At 46.4% G+C, this 23,831-nt stretch overlaps 9 protein-coding genes across 9 annotated transcripts; 6 read left to right on the top strand and 3 right to left on the bottom strand.

Moving 5' to 3' along the window:
• Positions 1–245: 245 nt before the first annotated feature.
• EV420DRAFT_1492694 (uncharacterized protein) lies at positions 246–2,904 on the top strand. Its single transcript, XM_060470751.1, has 11 exons — positions 246–367; positions 421–442; positions 496–591; positions 640–735; positions 792–1,008; positions 1,066–1,122; positions 1,173–1,297; positions 1,347–1,936; positions 1,990–2,207; positions 2,259–2,290; positions 2,338–2,904. Exons 1-11 carry the CDS (start codon positions 336–338, stop codon positions 2,650–2,652), a joined length of 1,800 nt encoding a protein of 599 aa, XP_060338935.1. The 5' UTR covers positions 246–335; the 3' UTR covers positions 2,653–2,904.
• A 902-nt stretch (positions 2,905–3,806) lies between these two features.
• On the top strand, positions 3,807–5,504 carry EV420DRAFT_9934 (uncharacterized protein). Its single transcript, XM_060484275.1, has 5 exons — positions 3,807–4,148; positions 4,199–4,430; positions 4,483–4,663; positions 4,725–4,927; positions 4,981–5,504. Exons 1-5 carry the CDS (start codon positions 3,952–3,954, stop codon positions 5,281–5,283), a joined length of 1,116 nt encoding a protein of 371 aa, XP_060338934.1. The 5' UTR covers positions 3,807–3,951; the 3' UTR covers positions 5,284–5,504.
• Positions 5,505–6,015: 511 nt separating this feature from the next.
• On the bottom strand, positions 6,016–6,857 carry EV420DRAFT_1741924 (uncharacterized protein; the record flags this gene model as incomplete). The annotated part of the gene is made up of 3 exons (XM_060480037.1): positions 6,016–6,130; positions 6,196–6,402; positions 6,481–6,857. The coding sequence occupies 3 exons, from the start codon at positions 6,855–6,857 to the stop codon at positions 6,016–6,018; spliced, it is 699 nt and encodes a 232-aa protein (XP_060338933.1).
• A 4,750-nt stretch (positions 6,858–11,607) lies between these two features.
• On the bottom strand, positions 11,608–12,743 carry EV420DRAFT_1492686 (uncharacterized protein). Its single transcript, XM_060470750.1, has 2 exons — positions 12,617–12,743; positions 11,608–12,560 (listed from the first exon to the last, which is right to left on the bottom strand). The coding sequence occupies exons 1-2, from the start codon at positions 12,698–12,700 to the stop codon at positions 11,769–11,771; spliced, it is 876 nt and encodes a 291-aa protein (XP_060338932.1). The 5' UTR covers positions 12,701–12,743; the 3' UTR covers positions 11,608–11,768.
• A 632-nt stretch (positions 12,744–13,375) lies between these two features.
• On the top strand, positions 13,376–14,159 carry EV420DRAFT_9877 (uncharacterized protein). Its single transcript, XM_060484266.1, has 2 exons — positions 13,376–13,628; positions 13,684–14,159. The coding sequence occupies exons 1-2, from the start codon at positions 13,472–13,474 to the stop codon at positions 13,899–13,901; spliced, it is 375 nt and encodes a 124-aa protein (XP_060338931.1). The 5' UTR covers positions 13,376–13,471; the 3' UTR covers positions 13,902–14,159.
• Positions 14,160–14,548: 389 nt separating this feature from the next.
• On the top strand, positions 14,549–15,091 carry EV420DRAFT_1258640 (uncharacterized protein; the record flags this gene model as incomplete). Its single annotated transcript, XM_060466906.1, has 1 exon — positions 14,549–15,091. The coding sequence occupies one exon, from the start codon at positions 14,549–14,551 to the stop codon at positions 15,089–15,091; it is 543 nt and encodes a 180-aa protein (XP_060338930.1).
• A 1,676-nt stretch (positions 15,092–16,767) lies between these two features.
• On the bottom strand, positions 16,768–20,116 carry EV420DRAFT_1633566 (Utp14-domain-containing protein; the record flags this gene model as incomplete). Its single annotated transcript, XM_060476199.1, has 9 exons — positions 16,768–16,806; positions 16,856–17,137; positions 17,191–17,265; positions 17,317–17,826; positions 17,875–18,684; positions 18,734–18,811; positions 18,861–19,093; positions 19,146–19,683; positions 19,730–20,116. 9 exons carry the CDS (start codon positions 20,114–20,116, stop codon positions 16,768–16,770), a joined length of 2,952 nt encoding a protein of 983 aa, XP_060338929.1.
• Positions 20,117–20,450: 334 nt separating this feature from the next.
• EV420DRAFT_9744 (uncharacterized protein) lies at positions 20,451–22,624 on the top strand. Its single transcript, XM_060484225.1, has 8 exons — positions 20,451–20,466; positions 20,529–21,126; positions 21,188–21,932; positions 21,985–22,029; positions 22,083–22,248; positions 22,356–22,412; positions 22,465–22,545; positions 22,594–22,624. Exons 2-7 carry the CDS (start codon positions 20,771–20,773, stop codon positions 22,488–22,490), a joined length of 1,395 nt encoding a protein of 464 aa, XP_060338928.1. The 5' UTR covers positions 20,451–20,466; positions 20,529–20,770; the 3' UTR covers positions 22,491–22,545; positions 22,594–22,624.
• Positions 22,609–23,240, top strand: EV420DRAFT_1258370 (kinase-like domain-containing protein; the record flags this gene model as incomplete). Its single annotated transcript, XM_060466887.1, has 3 exons — positions 22,609–22,773; positions 22,827–22,901; positions 22,953–23,240. Coding segments are annotated over 3 exons (528 nt in total), but the record flags the coding sequence as incomplete, so codon positions are not given.
• Positions 23,241–23,831: the final 591 nt, after the last annotated feature.

Below are 23,831 nucleotides of genomic sequence, written 5' to 3'. Positions count from 1 at the left end.
ATGCTCCTCCGATTTGGCGAGTGCATGGCTTGGCGTCGACGTTACGGTCTTCGTACTTACGACCACGGTTCTAGCGCCTTACTGGTATAGAACGAGATTAAGTTTCCGGATTGCTCGATGCAGTTCCAATACCGAAAGCACGCTGCGAAGAGTACCTTCTCTGACAAGTCCGCGGAGATGGATAAACCGCGGATAAACTCGATTTAGTTATGCTATTTTTAACCGTGAGTTCAGAAATGCGCCGTTTGTGTTCACGGGACGAAAGAAACATTGTCAACCTCCCACCCTACATCTAGGTCTCCTTCATTTATTGAACGAGCTGTCCGACCCTCGAAATGACCAGACGCCCTATCAGAATCGGAAACTCGTGAGCAGTTACTTCTTCAACGAACCTTCCAGTAAGTCTGACGTTTGTATCAGTTCAGGTGCGACTGGAGATGGCGTGAGTTCAATGTAACCCTGGCCCAACAATTGATTCTCATACAATGCTTCTAGCCCGACCAGATGTATCGGTTGGCAACAGAGGGCCCAGTAGATGCCATTTACGGGGATTACCTGGCAGAGCTGAACATCGCCTGGCGTGCACTTGAGGTCCAACGGTAGTCTGGCTCCACCTATAGGCGCTAATGCACGTGTTAGATGATTGACCACCCAGAGCTGGGATATGAGGTCGCTGCTCTCACGCAGCTCAAATGGAAGACAGCTGCACAGGAAATTGCAAGCAAAGGAATCCGTGTAACGCATGCTTTCGCGAAACCGCAGAGCTTCATTAACTCAGACTACGATCACAGGTGGTCCATGACGGAGGCGCCTTGAATCCCCGCGGACTTTACCTGGAGACCAAAAAATACTTCGCAGATCTAGGTTTAGATGTGAAGGTTGCTTGGGTTGAGGGCGACAATATCACAGATCACGTTAAAGCAGACACCAATCTGTTTCCTCACCTTGACATCTCGGACAAGAAATTAGGTGACGTGAAGAATAACATTCTGACAGCGAATGCGTACAGTGAGAGCATCAGCTTTCGCGAATAACCGCCTATTCTGATCTGCTCGAATACTTTAGTTGGAATGAAAGGAATCATAGCCGCTCTCAATGATGGCGTACAGGTCGTCGTATGTGGTAAGCGGGCTAACATTTCTATCCTGCTTTTGTCTTGATCTATAGCCCAGGACGCTGCTGCGATGCATCTCCTGTCATGGCATTGGCGGCCTGGTGGCATGGATGGTCCGACACCGAATACGACAAGCTTGCTGGGGCCTTGATGGCGGGACACGTTACAGAGTGTGGTCCATATGTGAGTGCATCTTGAAGCAGATCCAGGCATAGTCACGAAAGGTGTTTAGACGACAGGCGGCAACTTCTGTGGCTTCAAAGCCATACCAAACCTCATCAATGTCGGCTATCCTATATGCGAGATCTCTGGTGACGGATCCTCCATCATCACTAAACACGACGGCACCACCGGAGCTGTAACGGTAGACACTGTGACTGCTCAACTCGTGTACGAGATCCAAGGGCCGAAGTATCTCAATCCCGACGTCATCGCCCACCTCGAAGATATCAAGATCGAGAAGGTTGGGGATAATCGCATCAAACTGTCTGGTATGAAAGGCTCGCCTCCACCACCGACAACAAAGTTGGCTGTGTGCACGATGGGCGGGTATCAAGCTGAATTGTATTTCCTTGCCGTGGGACTGGATATCAAAGAGAAGCTGGACCTTCTACGCGCCCAACTAATGGACGGAATAGATGAGTCCCGCTACTTCAAGCTCTCCCTTGAAGCGTATGGCACTTGTCCGGACGACCCGAAATCGCAACGGGAAGCGACGGTGCACTTGAGACAGTTTATTCAGGCGCCTACGAAAGAAGCCATTGAAGACTTTAAACAGCATTTCTGGGGATTGGTGATGACAGGGTATGGAGGATACCATCTGTAAGAGCCATGCGTATTTTGTCTTGCAAGTGGTAGTGTTGAACATTCTGCAGGAACATGGATCTCCGAACCTTGGCTCCCAAGCCCTTTATCTCGTACTTCCCAGCTCTCGTACCACAGAGTACGCTCAATACCAAGGCTCACGTGGAGGACAAAGTGATATCCGTAGAGTCCGTGCCGGTCACAGTACCCTTCGCTGGTCAGGATTCATACGATCCCAAGACGGTCACTGATTTGAGCACCTTCGGTACTACGACGAAGGCCCACCTCGGTGTGTATGGTACATCGTCTGTTAACTGTTTCGATTAACATCGATGGGTAGGCAAGGTCGTGCTAGCACGTTCCGGAGACAAGGTGAGCTTGATGGATTAACCTCTGGAATCCGAATAAAACTAAATCAGGGCGGGAATGCCAATGTCGGGCTGTGGGTACGCAATGATGACGAGTGGCCATGGTTGCAGTCGTTTCTGACCATTGACACATTCAAATATCTCCTTGGCGATGACTACAAGCCCGAGTATCGTATTGAACGATTTGAGATGCCATACATTCGTGCTGTCCACTTTGTTACCTACGGTATTCTTGAAGACGGCATTAGCTCCACGTCAGTCCTGGACGGGTTGGCTAAGAGCTTCGGCGAGTTCATTCGAGCGCGTAAAGTTGATATTCCCGACAAGTTTTTGGAGAGACCTGCAGTCGGGGAGTATTTGCATTGAACAAGAACATGTCGTGGGTAGCTTTGAAAGGGCACAAATTCTAGTTCAACCAAATCAGCACCAGTGAAAGGGGAGTGTAAACTCGTATTCTTATCAAATGCTCTATACCTAGCGTCTATGATCTCCACACGATCCCGATAATAGAAGACGACTAAAAGACATCGTCAGCAAACTGAACGAATAACGAAGAAGAGAAAAAAATAGGTTCAGTAGGAACAATTGATATTGACATAAATTTCACAAAGATTTCACAAAGTGCAATATATGCATTTTCACGATCCTGAACTTGTGTCATCCTGGACTCGTTGAAGGAAAGGCTTACTATCAGGCAGCGTTCGCACCAGAAACCCTGGCTGACCGTCTAGTGCGTCTGGCGTTGGGATCGAGAGGAATCGACGTGTCGAGATGTCTCTTTATAGACATCATTCATTGTCTGACGTCCCGTCAGTGTCGTCTTGAAGAGAATTCATGATCATACACACCGCATTAAAGTTCTCTCACACTTTTCTTGCTTCTCCCGTGACGTCGACGTTGCTCTTATCGATTATCTAAAAAAGATTCAAAGCGTTGTGACGACGAGCCTGGGGACGCTGCAAAACAGTCATTGATGTCCGGTATTGCTGGGAATGAAATAACAATGGACATACCGTTCTGTATTGATACTGTTGTCCTCCATCCATAACCTTGATGTAGTACCAAACCTGAGCACTAAGGCTAAGCGAACTTGTCCCCCCGCTTTCACAGAGCGACACGTCGACAGACGCGTGCTTAATATTCCGGAGTTGCCTTCTCCCCATCTTTGATATTGTATAGTCATGCAGGACTGAAAGCAACTTACTATGGAGCAATCGGCCTAGTCACCACTACTTTTGAACAAGAATTTCTGTTACTAGTCACACAGTTTTCAGCCTTTTTCTTATTCATCTTACAAAAGTGCTTCTTTTTGAGCAAGGAATCAATCTGTTAGACGAATTTTTTATTGGATCAAATCCACGAAGTAGGTTTTTCTGAAATGGCCACAGTCACGCTTTTTGGCTGGGTCACACCCCTTGTAACAGCCATCACATCACTGCGTAACATCACACATTTTGGCGGAGCAGACCCAAATGGCCGCTATTCAAAAATAGCGGTGACTAAGCCGATGACTCCATGGTGAACTTCCTGTGGCAAAATGGTTTAAGTTCCACAGACTTGAACCAAGTTGATATTCGCCCTCAGCACAGCCGCCACGTGAGTCCTAAAGAACACGTGCTAGCGTTTCATGGACAAACAGGCACTTGACCGTGTTTTTTCTCAATCATGACCTACCAACGCAAGCTGAAGTGCTTCGATGTCATTCCTCCTTGCGACTCTGTTGAAGAGTCAGCTCTTCGAAGGCTACGCATAGACCTTTATTTCGACCTCAATTCGGAAGAAGAAGAATTTTTATTCGAGTTGACTAGAGCGTACGAAGCCCTCTTCACTGCTTACAAGCGATTATATAAATTCGCATGGTTGTATGTATTACACTCTTTCTCTATGCTTCCTGCCATCTCATTTGTCTTAGTGTGGCAAAAAAACGCGACTCTGGGCTCTTGCTCGCGACTATCGCAAACGTCATTGACATCGCCGTAAAGCATGAACTCCACATGGCAGACATCATCCGGAGAGTAGAGACCGCCTTTTCACAACCTGACGATACCTTCGGCGAAGGCTTGACTAAAGAAATCTTGGATCTATCAAAATCAATGGACTCGGATGCAACACAACTAGTCGGGGATGTCCGATGCATGATGCAGGCAAGTCCTTTCCGGTGCTGTTACTGCGGCGTCTGCCTAATAATACTCTTAGAAATTTCGAAAGAACGGTTTATTGGACCGGCTATCGAGTAACGTTTGCAAGGTCTTGACACTCGTCATCGCCATTGTCATTGTCGGTGTAGTAGGAGGTGTCGCTGTTATCATTGGTATCCTCACAGCAAGTATCTTGTTGTCCCTTTTATGGCCAGTGTCAGGAATCCCATCGTACATCTGTAGGTATCTGTCAGCTTCAAATATTATTCACTTTTCACTCACCTATGCCATATGGTACAGTGTATGGGGTAGTCACTCTTCTGGAGCCTACCCAAACAGCAGCAGAAGCAGTTAATCAACGATTATATGTGTTTGGGTGCTCTAGACTGGAGGTCGTGGGTTGGTTGAATTTATTAGCGGAGTTGGACAAAGAGCCGTCGTCGCCGGATCGTTGTGCGACAGTTGCTCGGGTCTTATGTGACCTCCGCAGGTTTTGTATCTTCGTAAGTGACATTTAGCTGATCTTGCAGAACTTACATATAATCCGCATGCTTAGTTCAGCACAAAACGTGGGCTGAAAAAACTATGCATAGCACACGAAACTTTTGCTAGGGATCCATCGTGGAATGGCTTGCCTTCATATTCCCTACTACCTAATCTTTCACAGCCGGTGCCATCCCATACCGATCGTAACAACCATTCCATAGGAGGCCGTGATGTTCCTATCGCATCCCCCCATGAGAATGTCGAAGCATACCAGCCTTCAACGCCTGAACCTGAACCAGGGCCATCACGACGTGATGCATCTGCGTGTGTTTTAATACAACTCAACCCAATTAATGTTCTCACATCGAAATAGCTCGACTTCCCAATCAGTACACCTTATCGACGTCGGCTTTGACAGTACTCCAAACTCAACTCGCGCTTCTCTTCCTCCTCAATAACGACGATATCTACACTGGACATTCGTCACTGCCCCTGAAACTTGTGATTTTGAACGATTCTGGAGTGTCGGTGTCCTGCCTCTCTCTGCATATACTTGCTATCCTTGTACACGCTCGAAAAAGCTCCTGAACTGGATCTGTCAGTCAACGATCATCTGGATTCTGTACTTGATCTCTCCTTTGCTCCTTTAGCGTGGCATCACCCAGACAAGAGGACTCCTTTAGTTACTTCCTGCTGCATTCTGCTCGAGTCAATGTTATCAACATGTCTTTTGCAAATGGAACGATTTATGTGACTCATTGCCATGAGCTGACAAGTTTGCGAGTGTGGTTAGGTGTTATGGTAGAATCACAAACTAGAGTTTGAGGGCCACCACATACGCATGGCAGGACCGAGTCCTATAGTACCTTTTTCTCTTCCGCAGGATTGTCAGCCAGTATGTCACCACATTTTGATTATGTATAAATATATCTCAAAACGATTTTGATGATGCGACCATTCTCTACATAGACAGGATCACCCATTAATATTTCAATTTATACAACATGCATTTGTGAAGGCCTTTCGGTGTCAGGTAAGATGAGAACATGCTCTACCGGGAGTTACCATGTTGCGCAGAGATTCAATTAATGCGGTAACGCTTCCTTCAGATGATCCTTCCGCAAAGCCTTTTTACATCCCTGCACACGCGACGTGCTTCTACTCTTCTTGAAACGCCACCTTGGTTTTCTTCTAGGGCTTGTCGGTAACCCGAGATCATACTGTTAAGGGTTCAGTCACAAAGGAGAAAAAGATAGGATAAAGGGACTGACCTTGACTGACCTACAGATAATCCTTTCCGCACGAGTAATCGATTGGTTTGTTTTTAGTATGATGTACTGAGCCTGCGAGGTAAACTTTGAGTTTTGGGTGGGCGGGACTTAGACATGCAATGGCCTCCGCGTTACCATTCAGATCACGCTGTATAGCAACCAAGACAGCAGATGCCGTCCGTAATACGTTATTGATAGCTATGCCACAGAGCATAGGAGCCCTGCCGGAATCTACCTCCGCGTCTTTGGATACCCCCGATTGAATATCAGTGTTGGAAGACCAATCTAATACCACTCACTTGAACCAGGCTTTCCACTTGGAGGCCGTTCGAGACTTTCCTCCTCTCCCAGAGGGTCTCTTCTTTTCGGAAGGAGACACGTCAAGTGGAGGTATATCCGAAGGAGTAGGCGGCCTGCTACTCTTAGTAGGCGTAGGTGGCTCAGAATCCGTCAACGATAACGATATGGCAACGGCTGTCTTCTGGGAATCTTCCGATTCCCTCTTATCCTTCCTGCTGGGATAGATAGGTTTAATCCCGCACTCCAGGATCAGTTTTTCTGCATCTCGAGTGACTACGTCAAGAAGCTTCGAAAGCCTACCGGCTGCAGAAGACAGTTCGACAAATTCGTCGGGGGTTTCCGTGTAGAGAAAGCCTAACGGTCGCGCCTCAGACATATGTCATTCTGAATAGATCGGTACCTGAGTACCCCTGGGACACAATGGCTTATGGATTTAGAATAATTGGACATTATATCATATATACTAATATACATAATAACTAAAAGTATATTATGTATAACCAAAATTGTATTTGATTATTCACCGCAAGAAATATTGATATTAATAATATGCACAATGTCGGGTCTGTCTTCCTCTCCTATCTCAAGAAATATAATGCATCAGTACCACTTTCACCTGCACTTAACCTGATTTTCCAGATGGAAAAAGACTGAGTCATCAGTCCTATCATCATAACTTTTCATATCTATCTGATTATCATATAACTGGTCTGATACAGAATCTTCATCATAGTGCAGGCATAGGGCCTGCTCCCCAGTGTATATGCATCAAATGCCTTCACTATCTTGTGTGTCAAATCATGGAAAGCATGAGAATGTTCTAACTATTTAAATAATCATTTGTATCTCATCAGTACACTGCATGTGAGTACACACCTTACTATTCACACAATGTGTCTTCCCCTCAACATAGCCTTAAATCTCTTCTGTCACACAATGTCTGCACCAAGACCCTCACCTCACACTGATAAATTGGCCTACTCTGTGAACATGTATGAGTCATGTGATCCTCTGATCCCTTCACATGGTCTCACTGCTGACCAATTGCATGACTGAGAACAGATGGTCAGCTGTAACAGTCACATCCAATTTAAGAAACAGTAACCATAGGGGCTATTTTCCGGTCATAATAAGATTTGGGCTGGCTTCTGGTAGCTGGATGGGTCAGGGAATGGTACTAGAATACTCATAAACCTAAATAACATAAAAGTGGACCTACTGATGAGGTATGGGGGCTCTGGAGAGTGTGTAATATAGGTAATTTCGCAAAAATGGCTGCAATATTTGCTTTTTTGGGGTTTTTTAGGGTGACACATGCATTGTATTGACCAGGGAACTTCACCAATGAATTTCCTGACCTTGAAAACCCCTAAATGATCCCTCTATAGCACTTGTGGCACATTTTATTACTAGGATTAGACGAGCACATTAGCTTTTTAAGAGAGGATTGGGGTGCACATATGGTTTATTTTATTTTCTGAGCTTCGGATGAGACTGGGATTGTTACCAATGAATTCCTTGACCTTGAAAACACTGAAATGACTATAGGAACAATTTATCAGGCTCCAGAAATGGTAGTAATGATAATATTACAGTTTAGGAGGAGCACATATGGAAAATCACTTTTCTGTACCTCGGAATACTTCGGAACTTCTACCAGTCTGTTCCTTGACCTCAAAATACCTCGTATAACACAAGGATTTAAAGAAAACCTACAAAAATACATGTTAAAAAAGAGTAATAGGGGATGGAGGAGATATACCTTGTATTACGCATTTCTAGTGGTTGGAGAAGGTATTCCTGTTATATATTAGACGATATATATTCTATAATCATTTGTACAAATTCCCACATTTATCCGAAATGTATTGGAAGAGATATAAGCAAATCATTTTGCAAATGATGAGGAGCACATCCCCAATTTCGATATTCTGATCATTCTATAGCTTGGGGAATGTTAGAATCGGATTCCTTGACCCAAAAATGGTAGGGACACCAATCATCCATGGGAAGTGAAGTGTCAAACTCCAAAGTACAATATGAACTTTCCTTGATAATTGCTGCAGTCTGATTTGTTCTTACCATTAGATGTTTTCTTGATAAAATAACCATGGATGATTGGTGTCCCTACCTTTTTGGGTCAAGGAATCCGATTCTAACATTCCCCAAGCTATAGAATGATCAGAATATCGAAATTGGGGATGTGCTCCTCATCATTTGCAAAATGATTTGCTTATATCTCTTCCAATACATTTCGGATAAATGTGGGAATTTGTACAAATGATTATAGAATATATATCGTCTAATATATAACAGGAATACCTTCTCCAACCACTAGAAATGCGTAATACAAGGTATATCTCCTCCATCCCCTATTACTCTTTTTTAACATGTATTTTTGTAGGTTTTCTTTAAATCCTTGTGTTATACGAGGTATTTTGAGGTCAAGGAACAGACTGGTAGAAGTTCCGAAGTATTCCGAGGTACAGAAAAGTGATTTTCCATATGTGCTCCTCCTAAACTGTAATATTATCATTACTACCATTTCTGGAGCCTGATAAATTGTTCCTATAGTCATTTCAGTGTTTTCAAGGTCAAGGAATTCATTGGTAACAATCCCAGTCTCATCCGAAGCTCAGAAAATAAAATAAACCATATGTGCACCCCAATCCTCTCTTAAAAAGCTAATGTGCTCGTCTAATCCTAGTAATAAAATGTGCCACAAGTGCTATAGAGGGATCATTTAGGGGTTTTCAAGGTCAGGAAATTCATTGGTGAAGTTCCCTGGTCAATACAATGCATGTGTCACCCTAAAAAACCCCAAAAAAGCAAATATTGCAGCCATTTTTGCGAAATTACCTATATTACACACTCTCCAGAGCCCCCATACCTCATCAGTAGGTCCACTTTTATGTTATTTAGGTTTATGAGTATTCTAGTACCATTCCCTGACCAACCGAGCACCCAGAAACCAGCCTAAATCCTATTCTGACCAGAAAATAGTCCCTATGATGCTATCATTTGGTTGCATCCAGCTGATTTCGGCCAGATATTGATGGGATGACTTCATAGGCTAATTATAGATTTTTATGAAAGGTCCCACGTAAAATTCTGGCCCATCCCGATGAGAAATGTGCCTAATAGTTGAGAAAATGCGGATTTAGGTTGGATTTAGGCCCTCATACATGTGTATACTTATCAGGCCTACAGGCCTCACAGGATTGTGTACAATTTACTTCCTGAGCCTACAGGAAATTGTATACAAGGCTGGCCTTATGAGGTGTATAGGTGACTACTCCTAAGACCTAAGTACTTTGTCCTTATATGGTTGATTAATCTTGTTCCATTGAATTGGTCATACTAACAGCACACTTCCCTGGGTCCGATTACTATAAATGGTATTTTGAAATTCAGAATGGCATATGTCTGAAGCACGACTGTTAGGCTTTCTATATCCGTGGGTGAAAATGCTGCATGAGAGAGGTAGAAAGTCGGGTAAAGACAGAGACAAGGGAATCAAGGTAATTGAAGTAGGAAGGGTGCATGTCGTGTTGAGAAGTGAGGCATATAAGGGGGAGGTTGTTAATGAGCTGATGCGCTGTGGTGGGCATGTCGAAGTCTAGAGAAGTTAAGTGGTCCTGAGTGTACATAGCTGGCAGGTTGTAGAAGAATGATAAGGAAGAGATAGAAGATGTAAGTGGACGAATCGTGCGCAATTGATAGGGGCAGAGCAGATCATAGACTTCCCGCATGTTCTCCAAATACTACTCAAAATTCTTGTTTGCCACTCCAAGGGCTGTGAATCTGGAAGGATAGGCATTAGTGGCAAGTATGGCGGTGGAAATAATGATGAACCCACCTTCGAGAATTGCATAGTTCATGGACAGAGCCGGTTTGGGTGCCCTTGGGAGGATAGTCGACGATCGAGTTAACATCGCTGCCTCTGTTATTGTTGAAAATCGGGGACCCGATCTCCATCCCTCCCTCCCACTCTTACTTCCAGCCATGGGGGGCTATCGATGCTATTCTCGGTTTTGGGGGCCTCTGCTTTAGGGATGTGCACCGTACCATTACAGATACGGCCGTACCCCTGACGGATGGATACGGATACGGATGGACTGTGTCCGTACCGTAGGAGCAAGAAAAGTGAGGTTCACAGTATGTACAGGTATATGTACGGACGTAATGGCCATATTACGGTCGTAGAATACACTCAAAAGACCTGCATGCTCTCTGCAGCATAATACTAATAGTCATTGTCGTCTCCATGTAGAGAAAAGATCTACTTTAAAAACAGTCAGTTTCGAAGTCTTTCAGGGAATCAAAGAGACTTACACATCTTGTGTTCATGAATCGCATGGGCAAAGTCATTTTGGTGGTCTGTATCGTAAGAGTGGCAGTGAGTGTGGACAACAATGGGAACCTAAGCAAGGAATGAGTGAGGTATGCACATCTAATACTCTGGAGTTTGTTGCATCGTGCCAGGTGATACGGTACTGGTTTGATTTGTAAAAAAACAGATTGACGATGGGAACTTGCACATTGCTGAGACAAATGCAAATTGTCATAGAGAGAGGGGGACTACGCATGGCTCATTGGAGTAGGTTGGTTAGGTAATTGGCGTACCTTGTACCAGGTTGAATTATTTAAGTTGAAACACTCGACAGATTACCGTGGCAAGCAATTTTCAGATGAGAAAGCGGAAAGGGAGTACCAAAAGTGGCTTCAGTTTGATATCAGTTGCAGCTGCCGTATACGGCCATAACGGCTTGTCCCGTATGGTTGTTATGGGTACTCACCGTACCGTGAACCATACGGTACCTTGCAGTCTCGCACTCGCAACGGTACGGACCCGTATCCGTATGTGCCGTACGTATCCACTGTATTACAGATACGGTGCACATCCCTACGAGTTTGCTTGGTCAAAAATGTGGAAAATATATTTGTTAGCAAATAATATAAACTAAACATACCTGTACCCAGTCATTGGGTCGGACTCTGAGACGACGAGGTAAGTACTACTTAAATAGTGGGAAACATCGGTAATATGATACTGAATTACCCAGTGAATGAAAGCTTCCCAGGCTTTTGATGATGCTTTTTTTTCCACGGCGTTTCTCGTACTGGGGAGACATAGTTTCTTAGTTCTACTATGTTATGCAACCGACGTCACCCAAAGACTTCAATGCTAATGGACCTGGAGACCTCGGCAAGTAAAACAACAATAGTATATATCATCCTTTGTATGCTGCATTGTCTTTTACATTTGATTCCTATCAGACCTACCCTAACTCCACCATGAATACCAGTCCCACACGAACTCATTAGGATCCCATAGTCCCACGTACTGTTTCTTGACGAGGAGTTCCTGGGAGTTGTACTCATATGAACGCCAGATGCGAACTTCAACCGAATGATGCCACTTAGATGTGTAATGGAAAGTTTCGGTTAACAGCCTGATAATGTCCTCTCGACCTGCATAATACGTTCGCCATTCGGGACTCCGAAAGCGTATCTGAATCCTGCTCATCACCTCTCCCAGGTGATTCAGGCAATCTAGAATCTCACGCCCGTCGTCCCAGAGCATCGAAAGACGCCGAGGAATACCCTCCATAACGATAAGCCGGTAAGAGGATAAGGTGAAAAACTGTTTGGTGAGGCGAAGCAGTATCTCTAACCCACAAGAGCCTCGGAGCTCTGCGATTAGGAGCTCCTCGCTGTCCCACAAAAGATCCTCAAATTGGGATTCAATGATTTGACAGGCTCTCAGATAGTCTACCTGAGCGGCGCGTATATAATGTTCGGCGTTTGCGATATCGTTATGCGAAGTTTCTGAGCGCAAGATTTTCAACCCTTGCTTAAGAAACAGAGACACCTCCTTCCACATAGCGGAGATGGCCCCGTAGAATTCTACAGCAATATCTCGGATAGGAGTAAGAATGCTAGAGATGGCCGAACGTCGAAAGACAGCTGCGAGGGACGTTTGCGTGATCAAGCACATGAGATTTGAGTGAAACGATTCCACGTCGTTGAGGAGGATGTTTACAGCATTAGCTAGGACCGTTATCTCGTTTTGGTCCTAGATGGGCTATGTCAACGCAATATCGTAGATGTGATATAGATGCGAAGGGATACCTCTGAGGCATGCTTCATTATGGCCAAATAGTCCTCACTCTGTATACCCTGCCATAAGTCAGCGCTCAGTGACGGGCATTTCATAGAGCAATAATTTTAACGCACTCTGAACCGAGGATTGAGCCCGGATGTAGACATAGTTGCGTTAATCCTTAGCCGTTGGTAGTCAAAAGAGAGGGCCGCTCCTTTTATAAGGTGCTTGTCTCAAGCTGTCTCCCGAGTTTTAGGAAGTGGAAAGGCAATTAAGTACGTTACCTTGTCCTTCAAGGTCTTCTCTTGTTAGTCATTGCTTAGTAAACAAAAAGGCCAGAAACCAAATATAAAACGTGACCAGCGTCATAGCCTATAGGCACACCGCAAATAGAAGTATTTCGGGTGTACCTGGAAGACGCGAAACTTGACCGGAAACTCGTCCTGAAACTGACCTTGCCCGCCATTTCTCCAATTTCGGGACTAGTTTGTGGTCAAGTTTCGGGAGTCACGTGATAATTTCAGTATAGCTGAAAGCTTTCTGTTTGCGGTGTGAGGCTGGCAAGGCCAGGCCCTATGGTACTGAGTACTTAAAGTCGCTCGTTCCAAGTCACTGTCTTTACTCGCGCAGTGGAAAGCGTTGTAATTGGCCGGCTACGTTATGAATCGGCTTCGGAGTTCACGCGTAATAGCGTGTAAATGTTTTTTTTTTTTTGCTGAGCCCTAACGCGTATCCTGTTCTCGTTCGCCTATCTGGCCGGCAGTGTCGAAGAGTAGCAGCCATCGCCAAGAGCCTACTGGGGACGTCGAAGAAAAAAAAATGGTAAGCGGAAATTCCCGAGCGAACTTCGTCCCCGACAATACGACAAACATGGACCGACAGCGATGAGTACACTCCTTCAACGGCTGGCTGCTCATCTAGGCTATTCTCAAACAGTGCTCCAGCTTAAATGGATGTTAGCATTTACACAAGCGTCGAAGAAATCACATTTTGAACTTGTCGACAGACAAATGAAAGACGAGCCTCTGCAGTACCTTCGGGGTGCGTATACCCGTACTAAACAATCGTATTTCTATCTGTACGAAGATTCTTGCAGGTTCTCAGCCATTTGGTGGTATCGATTTGATTGTACGGCTTCTAGTGCTCATTCCGCGTCCGGAAACTGAAGACTGGGCCATTAGACTAGCCAAAACCATCATGCCGTCACCAGAATACCCTATATTTGCACCAGATTTGTGTACACGCTGCTCTTATGTCTATGACCGCAAGGGAGTGTCCGTGCTTGCAGTATTGACGTCTCTGCTGAAGCAGTAGAGCCGGCGGCGGAGAACGTTGCAAGACACGATGTTCCATCTGTGGCAGACGCTCGAAGTAGTTTCAAAGTTCAGCAAGGACGTTCCAGATCCAGCGTCTCCTGGAGCTACCGTTCGACGTTCTCGCTTCTAATCTACCCATGGAAAGAATACCTTGAATTGCCTCCTTCGGTCGTGCGATACGAAAATCCAAAGGCACTTTTTGGTGGCCCGTTAGGTTTCATCTTGAGTTATATCGCGCCATCGCAGCATTTCCCAAGAGCCTGGGCATTGGCACTTCTAATCCACCTTACATACCCTGGAAGGAATACCTTGGTTTCCTTTCTTCGGTCTTGCGATACGAGGATCCAAGGGCGCTTTCAATATGGGGCGTCAAGTCCCGAGTTCTATCACACCATCGCTTGTATAGTCTTGCGTCAAATTTTTCTCAAAACTAGTGCTGCTGTATCAAAATGGGGTATGATCAGGCTGCAGGGGTAGACGTTGGCGAAATCCAGCGGACAGAGACATGTCGGAATGATACCTAGGGAAAGACTCGTACGGTCCCTTATGTCCTCGGGTGGCGGACGTGAATTTTTGCAGAATTCAGACTCAGCCAGCGTAAGCCGCTCCTTTCCTCTGAATTACTGCGTCCTGATAGACAAGAAAATGTCGGCCAGTAATCCCATCGTACCTCTGGAGCCCAATAGTCTCTACATCGCCACCAATCAGCTTATAAATCAACTCGCCAGGTTCCACTGGGCCTTTTACAAGACAGACGAAAACGGCAAGGCTACCACATACGAATGGACGGAGCTCCCTCCTCATTCTGACAGATTCGAGGGTGTAACAATCACTGCCGTCGATCCTGTGACGACTTACACTACAAAGCTATCGATAGTCTTCGCCTTCATGAAGGTCAAAGGCACGAAGACGATGCCTGACCAAGAGGCGTTCCAAGAAATGGCGATGCAAGCGTTCACCGGTCCGAATCGTTTGGGATTCACTTCGCTATTAGAGAACCGCCACGCCGGCATGTCATGCAGAGCCTGGTTAAAGAGCATGCTGGCCATGTTGATGGAGAAGGGTTTCTTGGATCGTAGCGAGAGTCCGCAGTGGTTTGAAGACGAGATAACGAAAGTGAGCGTTGATTTGGAAATGCAGTTGGCGGAGGGAAAGGGCCAGGACAGGTCGTTCATCGGAGAAATTTAGAGGTGGGCATCGAGGGAAAGGTCTGACGATATATTTTTCATTCGCAGTTCGCTGTATCTTCGTTGGTCTCAATCAGTCTGTTTGAAAATCTCAAGAGACAGGCATTTACTCCCAGGCGCGTCGGAGGCATCGTTTGATACATGGTCGGTCTACCCTGAGGTCTGAGACACAGAGTTGAACGTTGAACTGTGGTTTGATCGCCAAAACTAAACATGATCATATATGTTGCTTAGGGCGTTACTCGACTATCACTATTTGCTCGTTCTTGCTCGGATATTAGTGGGGATATCAAGCCTCCTCAACTTCAGGCCGTTACTGTGTATGTCGCTGACTTCGCAACGAAGGTCAACAGCAAGAAGAGCAGAGGAGCCGTTGCTGTCCAGTAAGAATTTCTTCCGATCCTTCTTGAAACTTCGTCAAGCGACACAGCCACGAAGCGTGTCTGAGGCTGTGGTGGTATCCAAGGTGCGTTCCTTAGGAAGGCCCAGCAGTAAGCTTGAGGTTGTAGCAAAGTACTCCACAAGAAGGCATTCTCTGTCTACTCGGATTGATTCCAATGGTAAGCAATTCCAGAGCAGATCTTGAAAAGACACCCTGAGGCCCAGGACGTGGAAGCACGCTGCATACAACAAGTTCAAGGAGCATATTTCATGCTACGTTGAACTGGCATCGAACCGATACTATAGAGCAACTCGGCGATTGACGCACTTCAAAGGCAGTGACGGGGGTCCGGGTCTAGGAATCCAACGTTCTGTCTTCTGACCTGGGAGCGATCACGTGTCTGACTCTACACTCAGACGCGGTGAGTAGAGCCCCTTTCATAGCCTATAAAGCCAGGAGTATCCTTCCTTGATCTTCCCAATCACAACACAATATGCACAGAACTACTATCACCAAGCGTTCCGAGGCTTCCCGCCTCCTCGACCCCTCATATTGCTCCCCCAAGAGCCCAGCTTCTACGTCGACTGCAACGGAAACAGGCACGATCCAGAATACCGTCTCTTCCCTGTTTCCCCGTCGAGCTTGTCGTCCAATTCGTCACTCAGCAGCCGCAATGTGCGTCCCCAATGGGAAGCTGGCTATTCCACCATCGACGACGACGAAGACACATACGTAGATCATTTTGATCCATTTGCCATCCAGGCCCGCAGACGCGCATCATCCCTCATGCGCGTCTCACCTCCCTGCTATCCCTCCTCAGTCTTATCAGAGGTCGACTCACTGTTCGAGGAGGAGAAGCAGCAATACAATAGTACGACGAAGGCAACAAGGTCGCGCATATTCCGGCGCAACTCTGCTGTAGAAGACTCAGAAGAGTTCACTGGACAACCAGAAGTGAAGGAAGATTCGAATGAAGAACGTCTCGAGATGAAACGAGACAAAGCTACATGTTCGGAGATGATGAAGAAGCAACGGTGTTCCATTTCGCTCAGCATTTCCTTCGGAGTTTTCAGAGCGAGGCGAAAGATGAGAAGGTTCTCACTTGCTAAATGACAAATCTCTTCTCATTCTTCGTCTTCTTGCATCTCCTATATCACGATACCGTTGCATCCCATCATCCAAACATCTGTATCATATTTTTTTCGCATTTTGCTGCCTTGTATACCTCTATCTGTTTACGTATCACGTCTACGCATCGAATAAACATTATGACCAATCTCCCTGCGTCGAAAGTATTAAAAAATCTTCTGCAACGGATCTATAACAGCGCCCATCTAAACAAAGTCGATTAGCTCCTTCATAAATGAGAATCACGATCCCTACCTTCTTAACAACCTTAGGTAACGTTGCCTTCTGGAAGCCAACGCGCGTATTCCACTCGACACCCAGCGGTTGTTCCATGCCTCTCTCGAACTGCGCTTTGCTGGTATACGGATACGGCAAATCCTTGACAAGGTACTTGGCCGCTTTCTTGTCACGTTTCTCCGAGATGATGACGTGCCCTTTGCCATGATCTGCACGATTAGCGGCATTGACACCGGCAATTTTTTTGATGAGCGACGGCTTTGGAGGAGCCTTTCTCGTTCCGGCGCCGCCCCAGGAGCCCTAATTAAGACATTGTCGGAATGGGACGTGAGCAATAAACGAGGGGAACTCACCCAACCAGGAAGAGTAGTGTCGACTTCCTTTGGCGCGTCGGCTTCAATTTCCCGACGTTTGAGCTCTTCAAATTCCTAGGAAAGTATTAGAATATGAATGCCGTCCAGTATAAAGACTAGTTATACCTGAACAACATTATCTCCAGCAAACGCCATTTTCACGAGGTCCCGCTGTTCAAATGCGACATTCTTTCCCTTCTTTTTGTTCTTTGTCTCCAATATCTTCTCCTGTGCTTCAACTTCACTATTGCCGTCCGAATCATCATCGTTATCATGAGCGACTTTGCCCAATGTCAAGACATTCTCGGCTGAGATTTCCACAACAGCGTCGTCCTGCGCGATAGCCTTCTCTTGCTCCGTCTTTTTCGCCTTCTTTTTCAGCTTGTTCTTGGATTTCTCGGTGAGATTGCTGTTCTTGTCCACGACAACCTCGTTTTTCTTCCGGGACACTTTGGAGCTGGATGAGCCGACGGCGAGCCAGGGATTGGACTCCTCCGCGTTTCTGGACGGTTCGACAGTCACAGCAGAAGCCGGTGCTGGTGCTGGCGATGTTGACTCAGGGTTCTCGACTTCCTCTTCGACCGCTATTGATGGGATAGCTGAAGGTTTTGATGTCTTGGACGAAGGCTGGGGAACCTAAAGAGGTGGTTAGCTCCATTAAAGATGTTACCATAACGATTTTACCGATGCGCCAGGCCGATAGGTCACCCGACCGCCTGTCCGGGAAACTACCACACCGCTCGAAGGGTCATCACCTCCTTCGTTATCACTATCCTCAGCCTCACCTCCACCTCCCAATTCCTTCACAAAGTCGTCCACCATCTTGTTGGTTTCGTTCTGTTGGCGTGCCATGGCATCCTTCATGAACTTCATCTCGAATACGTTCTTCCCTTTACTTTTGTTCTGCGGCAATTCCCCATCGTCATTGTCCAGTCGAGCCAACTCGTCAAAAGCGTGCTGCCGGATATCCTCTGGACCATCAACACTCTCCTCGTCGTCACTATCATCGTCGCTCTCATCGCTACCTTTCCCGGCGATTTTCCGCCGCAGCCGCTCTCCCCGATCCAGCATCTCTTCGATTCCTTTTCGGCCTTCTTCATCCCAGCTTTCCTTCCCTCGCATTTGCCTAGCCCATTTGCCCGTGTTCTTGTGCCTCAGCGTAGCTCTTTCCCGTGCCCGCTCCATCTCCTTCTTCATTACCCTCTCATCGTCATCGCTGCCCCCCTCATCAATTTTCTCGCCCAAACGTTCTTTCTCCTTCCGTTTTATCTTCCGATAGGTTTTACTTTTGATTTTCGCAACTCGTTTTGCTTTAATTTCAGCACGGAACATCAGTTCACGCGTCTTTCGCAGCTCGGCACGCCGCTGAGCGACTTCTTCGACTGAAAGATTGTTCATCTTCAACATCCCCTCCTCCGTCTCGTGGATATCCTCGTCGCGCAATTTTGCAGTCTTGAGAAGGCGGTCGACAGAACTTTCGAGAGCAGTGGTAGGCTATCGTTGTATAAGTAAAACATTAGGAAGTCAATGAATAGATCTGCACCTGAAATTTTGCTGCTAGCTCTAGTGCTGAAACGCGACCCTCTGGTTTAGCTTGAAGGGGGAAACTGAGATGCTCGGCCTACAAGAAATGGTCAAAAACTATACAATCTGTATGGGTTTTCATGCACCTCCTGAATTCGCTTCATAGTCGCACTCCACTTGTCCACCTCTTCCTTAGTCTTCTCGTAGGCCGCTTCTCGATCCAAGCGTTCTTGGGCTCTTTGAGGAAGTGGTGCCGACAATGTGCGTATCTTGGATGACGATGAGGGGTTGAGGACCTTGGTCGATTTTTTCAAAGAAAGAAGTGTTTCGGGCTGCGACGCAAGGGGGGCCAAAAGATCATCCAAATTGAGTTTAGATCCTTTGAATACGTTAGAAATAGTGAAAGACAGGCATATATTGACAATCCAAACCTGCTCCATGTGTGCGAAACTCGTTTTCTTCGCCTGCCTCTGTCCGTTCTTTCAGAATACGACGCTTTCGTGGTGGTGCATCGACAGGCAAGTCCTCAGCAGAAGATTTGCGCTTTTTCGATGAGGTATCCAGAGTAGAAATGAAGTTCTGAAGGTTCTCTAGGGCTTCCGGGGCTGCTTCGTCCTCGTCTGAAGGACTGAACAGATCTTCTTCACCTGATTCCTCTTCATCCTCTTCCTCATCCACTTCATCTTCCTCTTCATCACCTTCTTCCACATTTTCAAGGTTACGAGAAGGAGTCGGTGGTGTCGATTTCTTTGATGAAGATGATTGCGCCTCGTTGTCAGTGCCGTTGTCTGGTTCACCCCTACCGTCCAGTATGTCGAGAACGTCAATGAACTCGTCGTCTTCACCCTCTTCATCTTCATCTACGTCGCTCTCATCCTTCTCCTCTTCGTCCATATCCTCATCCTCGTTTAAATCCACGTCCGCAAATCGTACAGCGGGCTTCGTCTTCACCTTTGCTGTGCCCTTCTTCTATAAGATCATCAGACAAGGCATATAAAACAACGACAATAATCACCTTTCTCGAGAAGAACCCTGCAAACCTGTCATCATCGCTCTCCTCAAACGCAGCATCACTGTCAATGTCCTCGTCGTCTTCACTGTCAATCATCTCGTCGTCCTCATTCTCACCAATGAGTCGGGCGCGAAGCTGCTCCCTCTCGTCGTCGTCATCAGGAATGCCACCAAAGTCCTCATCTCTGTCCAAGTCGAGTTTAACCTTCGACCTCCGAACAACGTCTGGTGCATATTCGTATACGTCTTCAGATGGGGCAGTCTCCTTCTCTTTGCGGGCCTGGCGTTTGGCATATCCTGCAGCATTGAATTTTGCTTTGGAATCGGCCTTTCTATGAAGTTTTTTTGTCGTCGTGTTAGGACGCCTGGATGCTTGAGCAGACCTGGCCATGGTGGTAGGGAAAAAATGTGTAAGGTCCCCGGCCCGTGTTGCCGAAGATATTCTCACGCTGACTTCGAAGTTCATCTTTCTCTCTTATCGACTTGGCTGCCAGGCTCATATTGGTGGGATATCATTGCGCGATGGTCATTTTTCCTTTAAAAAGGCCAATAATTACTGACCTAGAGAACGCTATACTAAATCTTCGCTGTTATCGATAAACTTTGCGTTTGTGAAGATTCTACGCACAGCTTCCTGAAGAACCCACGCAACAGCAGTATGCGGCTTCTGATAACCTTGACATAATTTCAGCGAACACTGCATTGCCGTGCAGAGTAGCTCATCATACCCAACCCTTTACGGTGAGAGGATATAAAAGATCTTCTATTAGATTTCTGATTTCCCATCCCATGATTGCATACAGGCATCGATAATCTCAGGTTACACTGCTCAAGTACACGTGCATCACATTGGGCAGTCACGTTAGTCCTATCTTGAAGGCTGTGATTCATCGCCGGAGACTTCGAAGCATCAGTGATGGACTCGAGAGCTCCCACCGGACGTCTGCATCTGACTTAATTGCAGCAGGTGCTGTTAAAATTGGCCGGCGTCTACATAAATACGTCCTACCATGCCACTAAGCGACTGCTTAACCCTCCCGCTATAATGGAGCAGCGCCCCCATGTCCTCTATATCAATCATCTCATCCGCAAAGGTCATGGATATCCATTTTGGTTTCCTGAACCAGATTCCAGCCGCTCGGCAGCCTACACCGAGCGTGGTATACATCCTGGGGACGTAGGCATCCTGAATGACATCGGCGGCTTCGATTATCTCTTCAACATCTTTAGTGATGCCGGAGATCCGGTCAACAACGGCAATGTACCCCCCAACTTCCAGCCTCTTCGTCCATCGAACTCCGAACCTCTACGAGTTATGCCAGGTTGTTATGGCTATAACATCACCAGCGCCGACGTCAGCTATTCAGAGATATCAGCGGGTATTTCCGCCGACGTTACTGGGTGAGTCTCGCATACCACTAAGACCATTATTGTCAGTTTTTGCTGACATTCCTTTTATCAGTCTTGCCCGGGCGGAAGCATCCTTCGAATTTAGCACCACAAAGGAATCTGCGGCTATCTTATGTCTTCCTAATAGTGCCACAAAACACGAAATTTTGAACAAGGCAGCGATCAAGGCGTACACTACTGCCAACGGGGCAGCTTGGTATAACTATGTCAATAGCTCGCAATACTTGGGACGAGAGGCACCAAATGGGTCCCTATATGTTGTCACTGGATGTGACAAAACAGATTCTTGGGGTACCGCAGCCGTTGGCAAGCCGTCTCATAGTCGCTCGGTCCGCCTTAGCTTTATTGCTGCTGGCATGGGGGGTGGAGATATAAGAGCTGGTCATACATGGAGTGCTGGATTCTCAGCAGATACGCGCATTTACCCTCTTCCTTCGACTAGTTATCCTTATCCTGTGGATCGTGAAAATCAGTGCATTTTCGCGCGGGGCTTTACCATATCTCTGTCGGAAGGCCTTTTCAAACCCGACGGGAAAACGGTCTTAACGAACATCTCTGGCTCTCTCAAAGACAAGGTCCCTTCCTTTGATAATAAGGCGCCCTGTCCACAATTATCTAGGGAAGCTGCTTTGCCTGGTTGTTTTTCGCTCCGCTCTTTCATGAGCTGGATATTGCATGGCACGCCATCAGTAATGGATAGTGAGGATGACGTGGACTCAAACACGGACTGGGCGCCATCAGACATAGGCTTCGACTGCGAGACGTCGATATCCGAATTTCCCCCGCGCTACAGTGAAGTGAGTCTAATGGCACTAATCGTACCTGAAAAATAACACATTTTTCCATCAGCTCATGAATCCTTCCGCCGCTATGAATTCATATCTCTTGGAGAAGGTGAGAATCACTTGAGTTTCATGGTTCCATTATGTTGTATTCATATGTTCTAGGATCCAACCCTTGATATCGTAGTCACACACGACGAAGAATGGATGGAGATCGTCCCAGAGTCCGGCATGAATGAAGACACTACGGACGAGATTTTCTGGGCCCGGATTCGGGAAAAGCTAGATAAAAGGTCGCCCCCATCCACAATCGACTCGATATGTTTGAATAGCTCGGTTAATACGGTCGTTGAGCAAGATCCGGATGATCAACTCGATCACCTAATCGTGAGTTGTTATATTATAGAATGCTGCGAAGTATGTTTGACATTCTAATAGGCTCCGCAATCCTTATCTGTTGTGGAAGCGACCTTCCAGAGACGTTTAGACAATGTGGTCAGTATACTCTCCAGACCTCGATGTATTAGCCGTACTGAAATGGAAGTAGGACATATGGAGAGGGCGAACGAGTAAGAATGCCATTGTCTGTTTGAAGGTTATCCGGAGCGAAACAAAAAGTGGTTATAAGGTGATTTCTTCCTCCCTTCAAGAGTTACCCTATGCTGATTGGGTGTAGGAAAAACGTCCCCCGGAAGCTCAAATATGGAGCACACTCGCTCATCCAAATGTTCTCCCATTTTTCGGTGCAAACGTCGACCTATTTGCACCTTACGTGTGCCTCGTGTCACCGTGGATGAGCAATGGTGACATCATGTCGTTCCTAAAGCAAAACCCAGGTCATGATCGGCTAAAATCCGTGAGCTCTCTTCACTACGACACGTGAAAGGATTTCTGACTCTCCCGTATCAGATCATCGAAGTAGCAAATGCCCTTGACTACCTTCATAACCTCGATCCTATTATCGTACATTCCGATATTCGCGGCGTCAGTTCATAATGCATTTCGGTCAAATTCATGCTTACTTTTCCTTCCTAGGCTAACATACTTGTCAATGACAACTTTACCTGTTGTCTCGGAAACTTCGGGACATCTTTTGCGGTCGACAAGATTTGCGCTTCCCCGCTGACAACGCTACAGACACCTCGATATCCCATTTTACGATGGATGGCACCTGAACTGATTCGCTCTGACGAAACAGAAGCGCAGATTGGGGTGGAACCTGCATCAAGAGACATATATTCCTTTGGATGCACGCTGGTTGAGGTACGAACATCAATTCTGACAGCTCCGTCTACTCACTGTATTATAGATATACACAAATAATTATCCATACGCAGATATTGTGAACGAGGAAGAGGTTTATGGGCAAGTTTTCGCGAGAAAGAAACCTTCCATCTTGCCGGACCAACTACCGTCTGGACGCCTGTACGACCTGATCCAGCATTGCCTCGAGGGATCAACGGCCGATAGACCAAACGCAGCCCAAGTACTAATTGAGTTGCAGACAATAAAGGAAGAACGTGATAGCGGATGCGGAACGACGTCGATGCTGCCAGGCACTCTCGATTATATTTCCCGATAACCTATGCCGGACAAACAATAGTTTGCAGATATTCATTTGCTCGTTTTCCCTGTGGTTAGCTAATGCTATATGGAAAACAAGCAAATTAATACCCCCAAACTATTGCTTGTCCGGCGTGATTGTCTACCTTACCTGGCCGCAATTCAGGATGTTCGTCGAGTTCGCGGGCATGGCGCGGATCCGGTGGCACATTGACCAATCTGATGCCACCGGATCCGCGCTATGCCCGCGCACTCGACGAACATTTTGAATTGATGGGGTTCCGACTACACGACGCTCTCGATGATTTGTAGAATTGGCATATCTGTGTTATTAGCATTGCAATTTACTTC

The sequence above is a fragment of the Desarmillaria tabescens genome (assembly GCF_030435595.1).
Source record: "Desarmillaria tabescens strain CCBAS 213 chromosome Unknown EV420scaffold_1, whole genome shotgun sequence".
NCBI lineage: Eukaryota > Fungi > Basidiomycota > Agaricomycetes > Agaricales > Physalacriaceae > Desarmillaria > Desarmillaria tabescens.
This window is presented reverse-complemented; position numbering and strand designations above follow the sequence as displayed.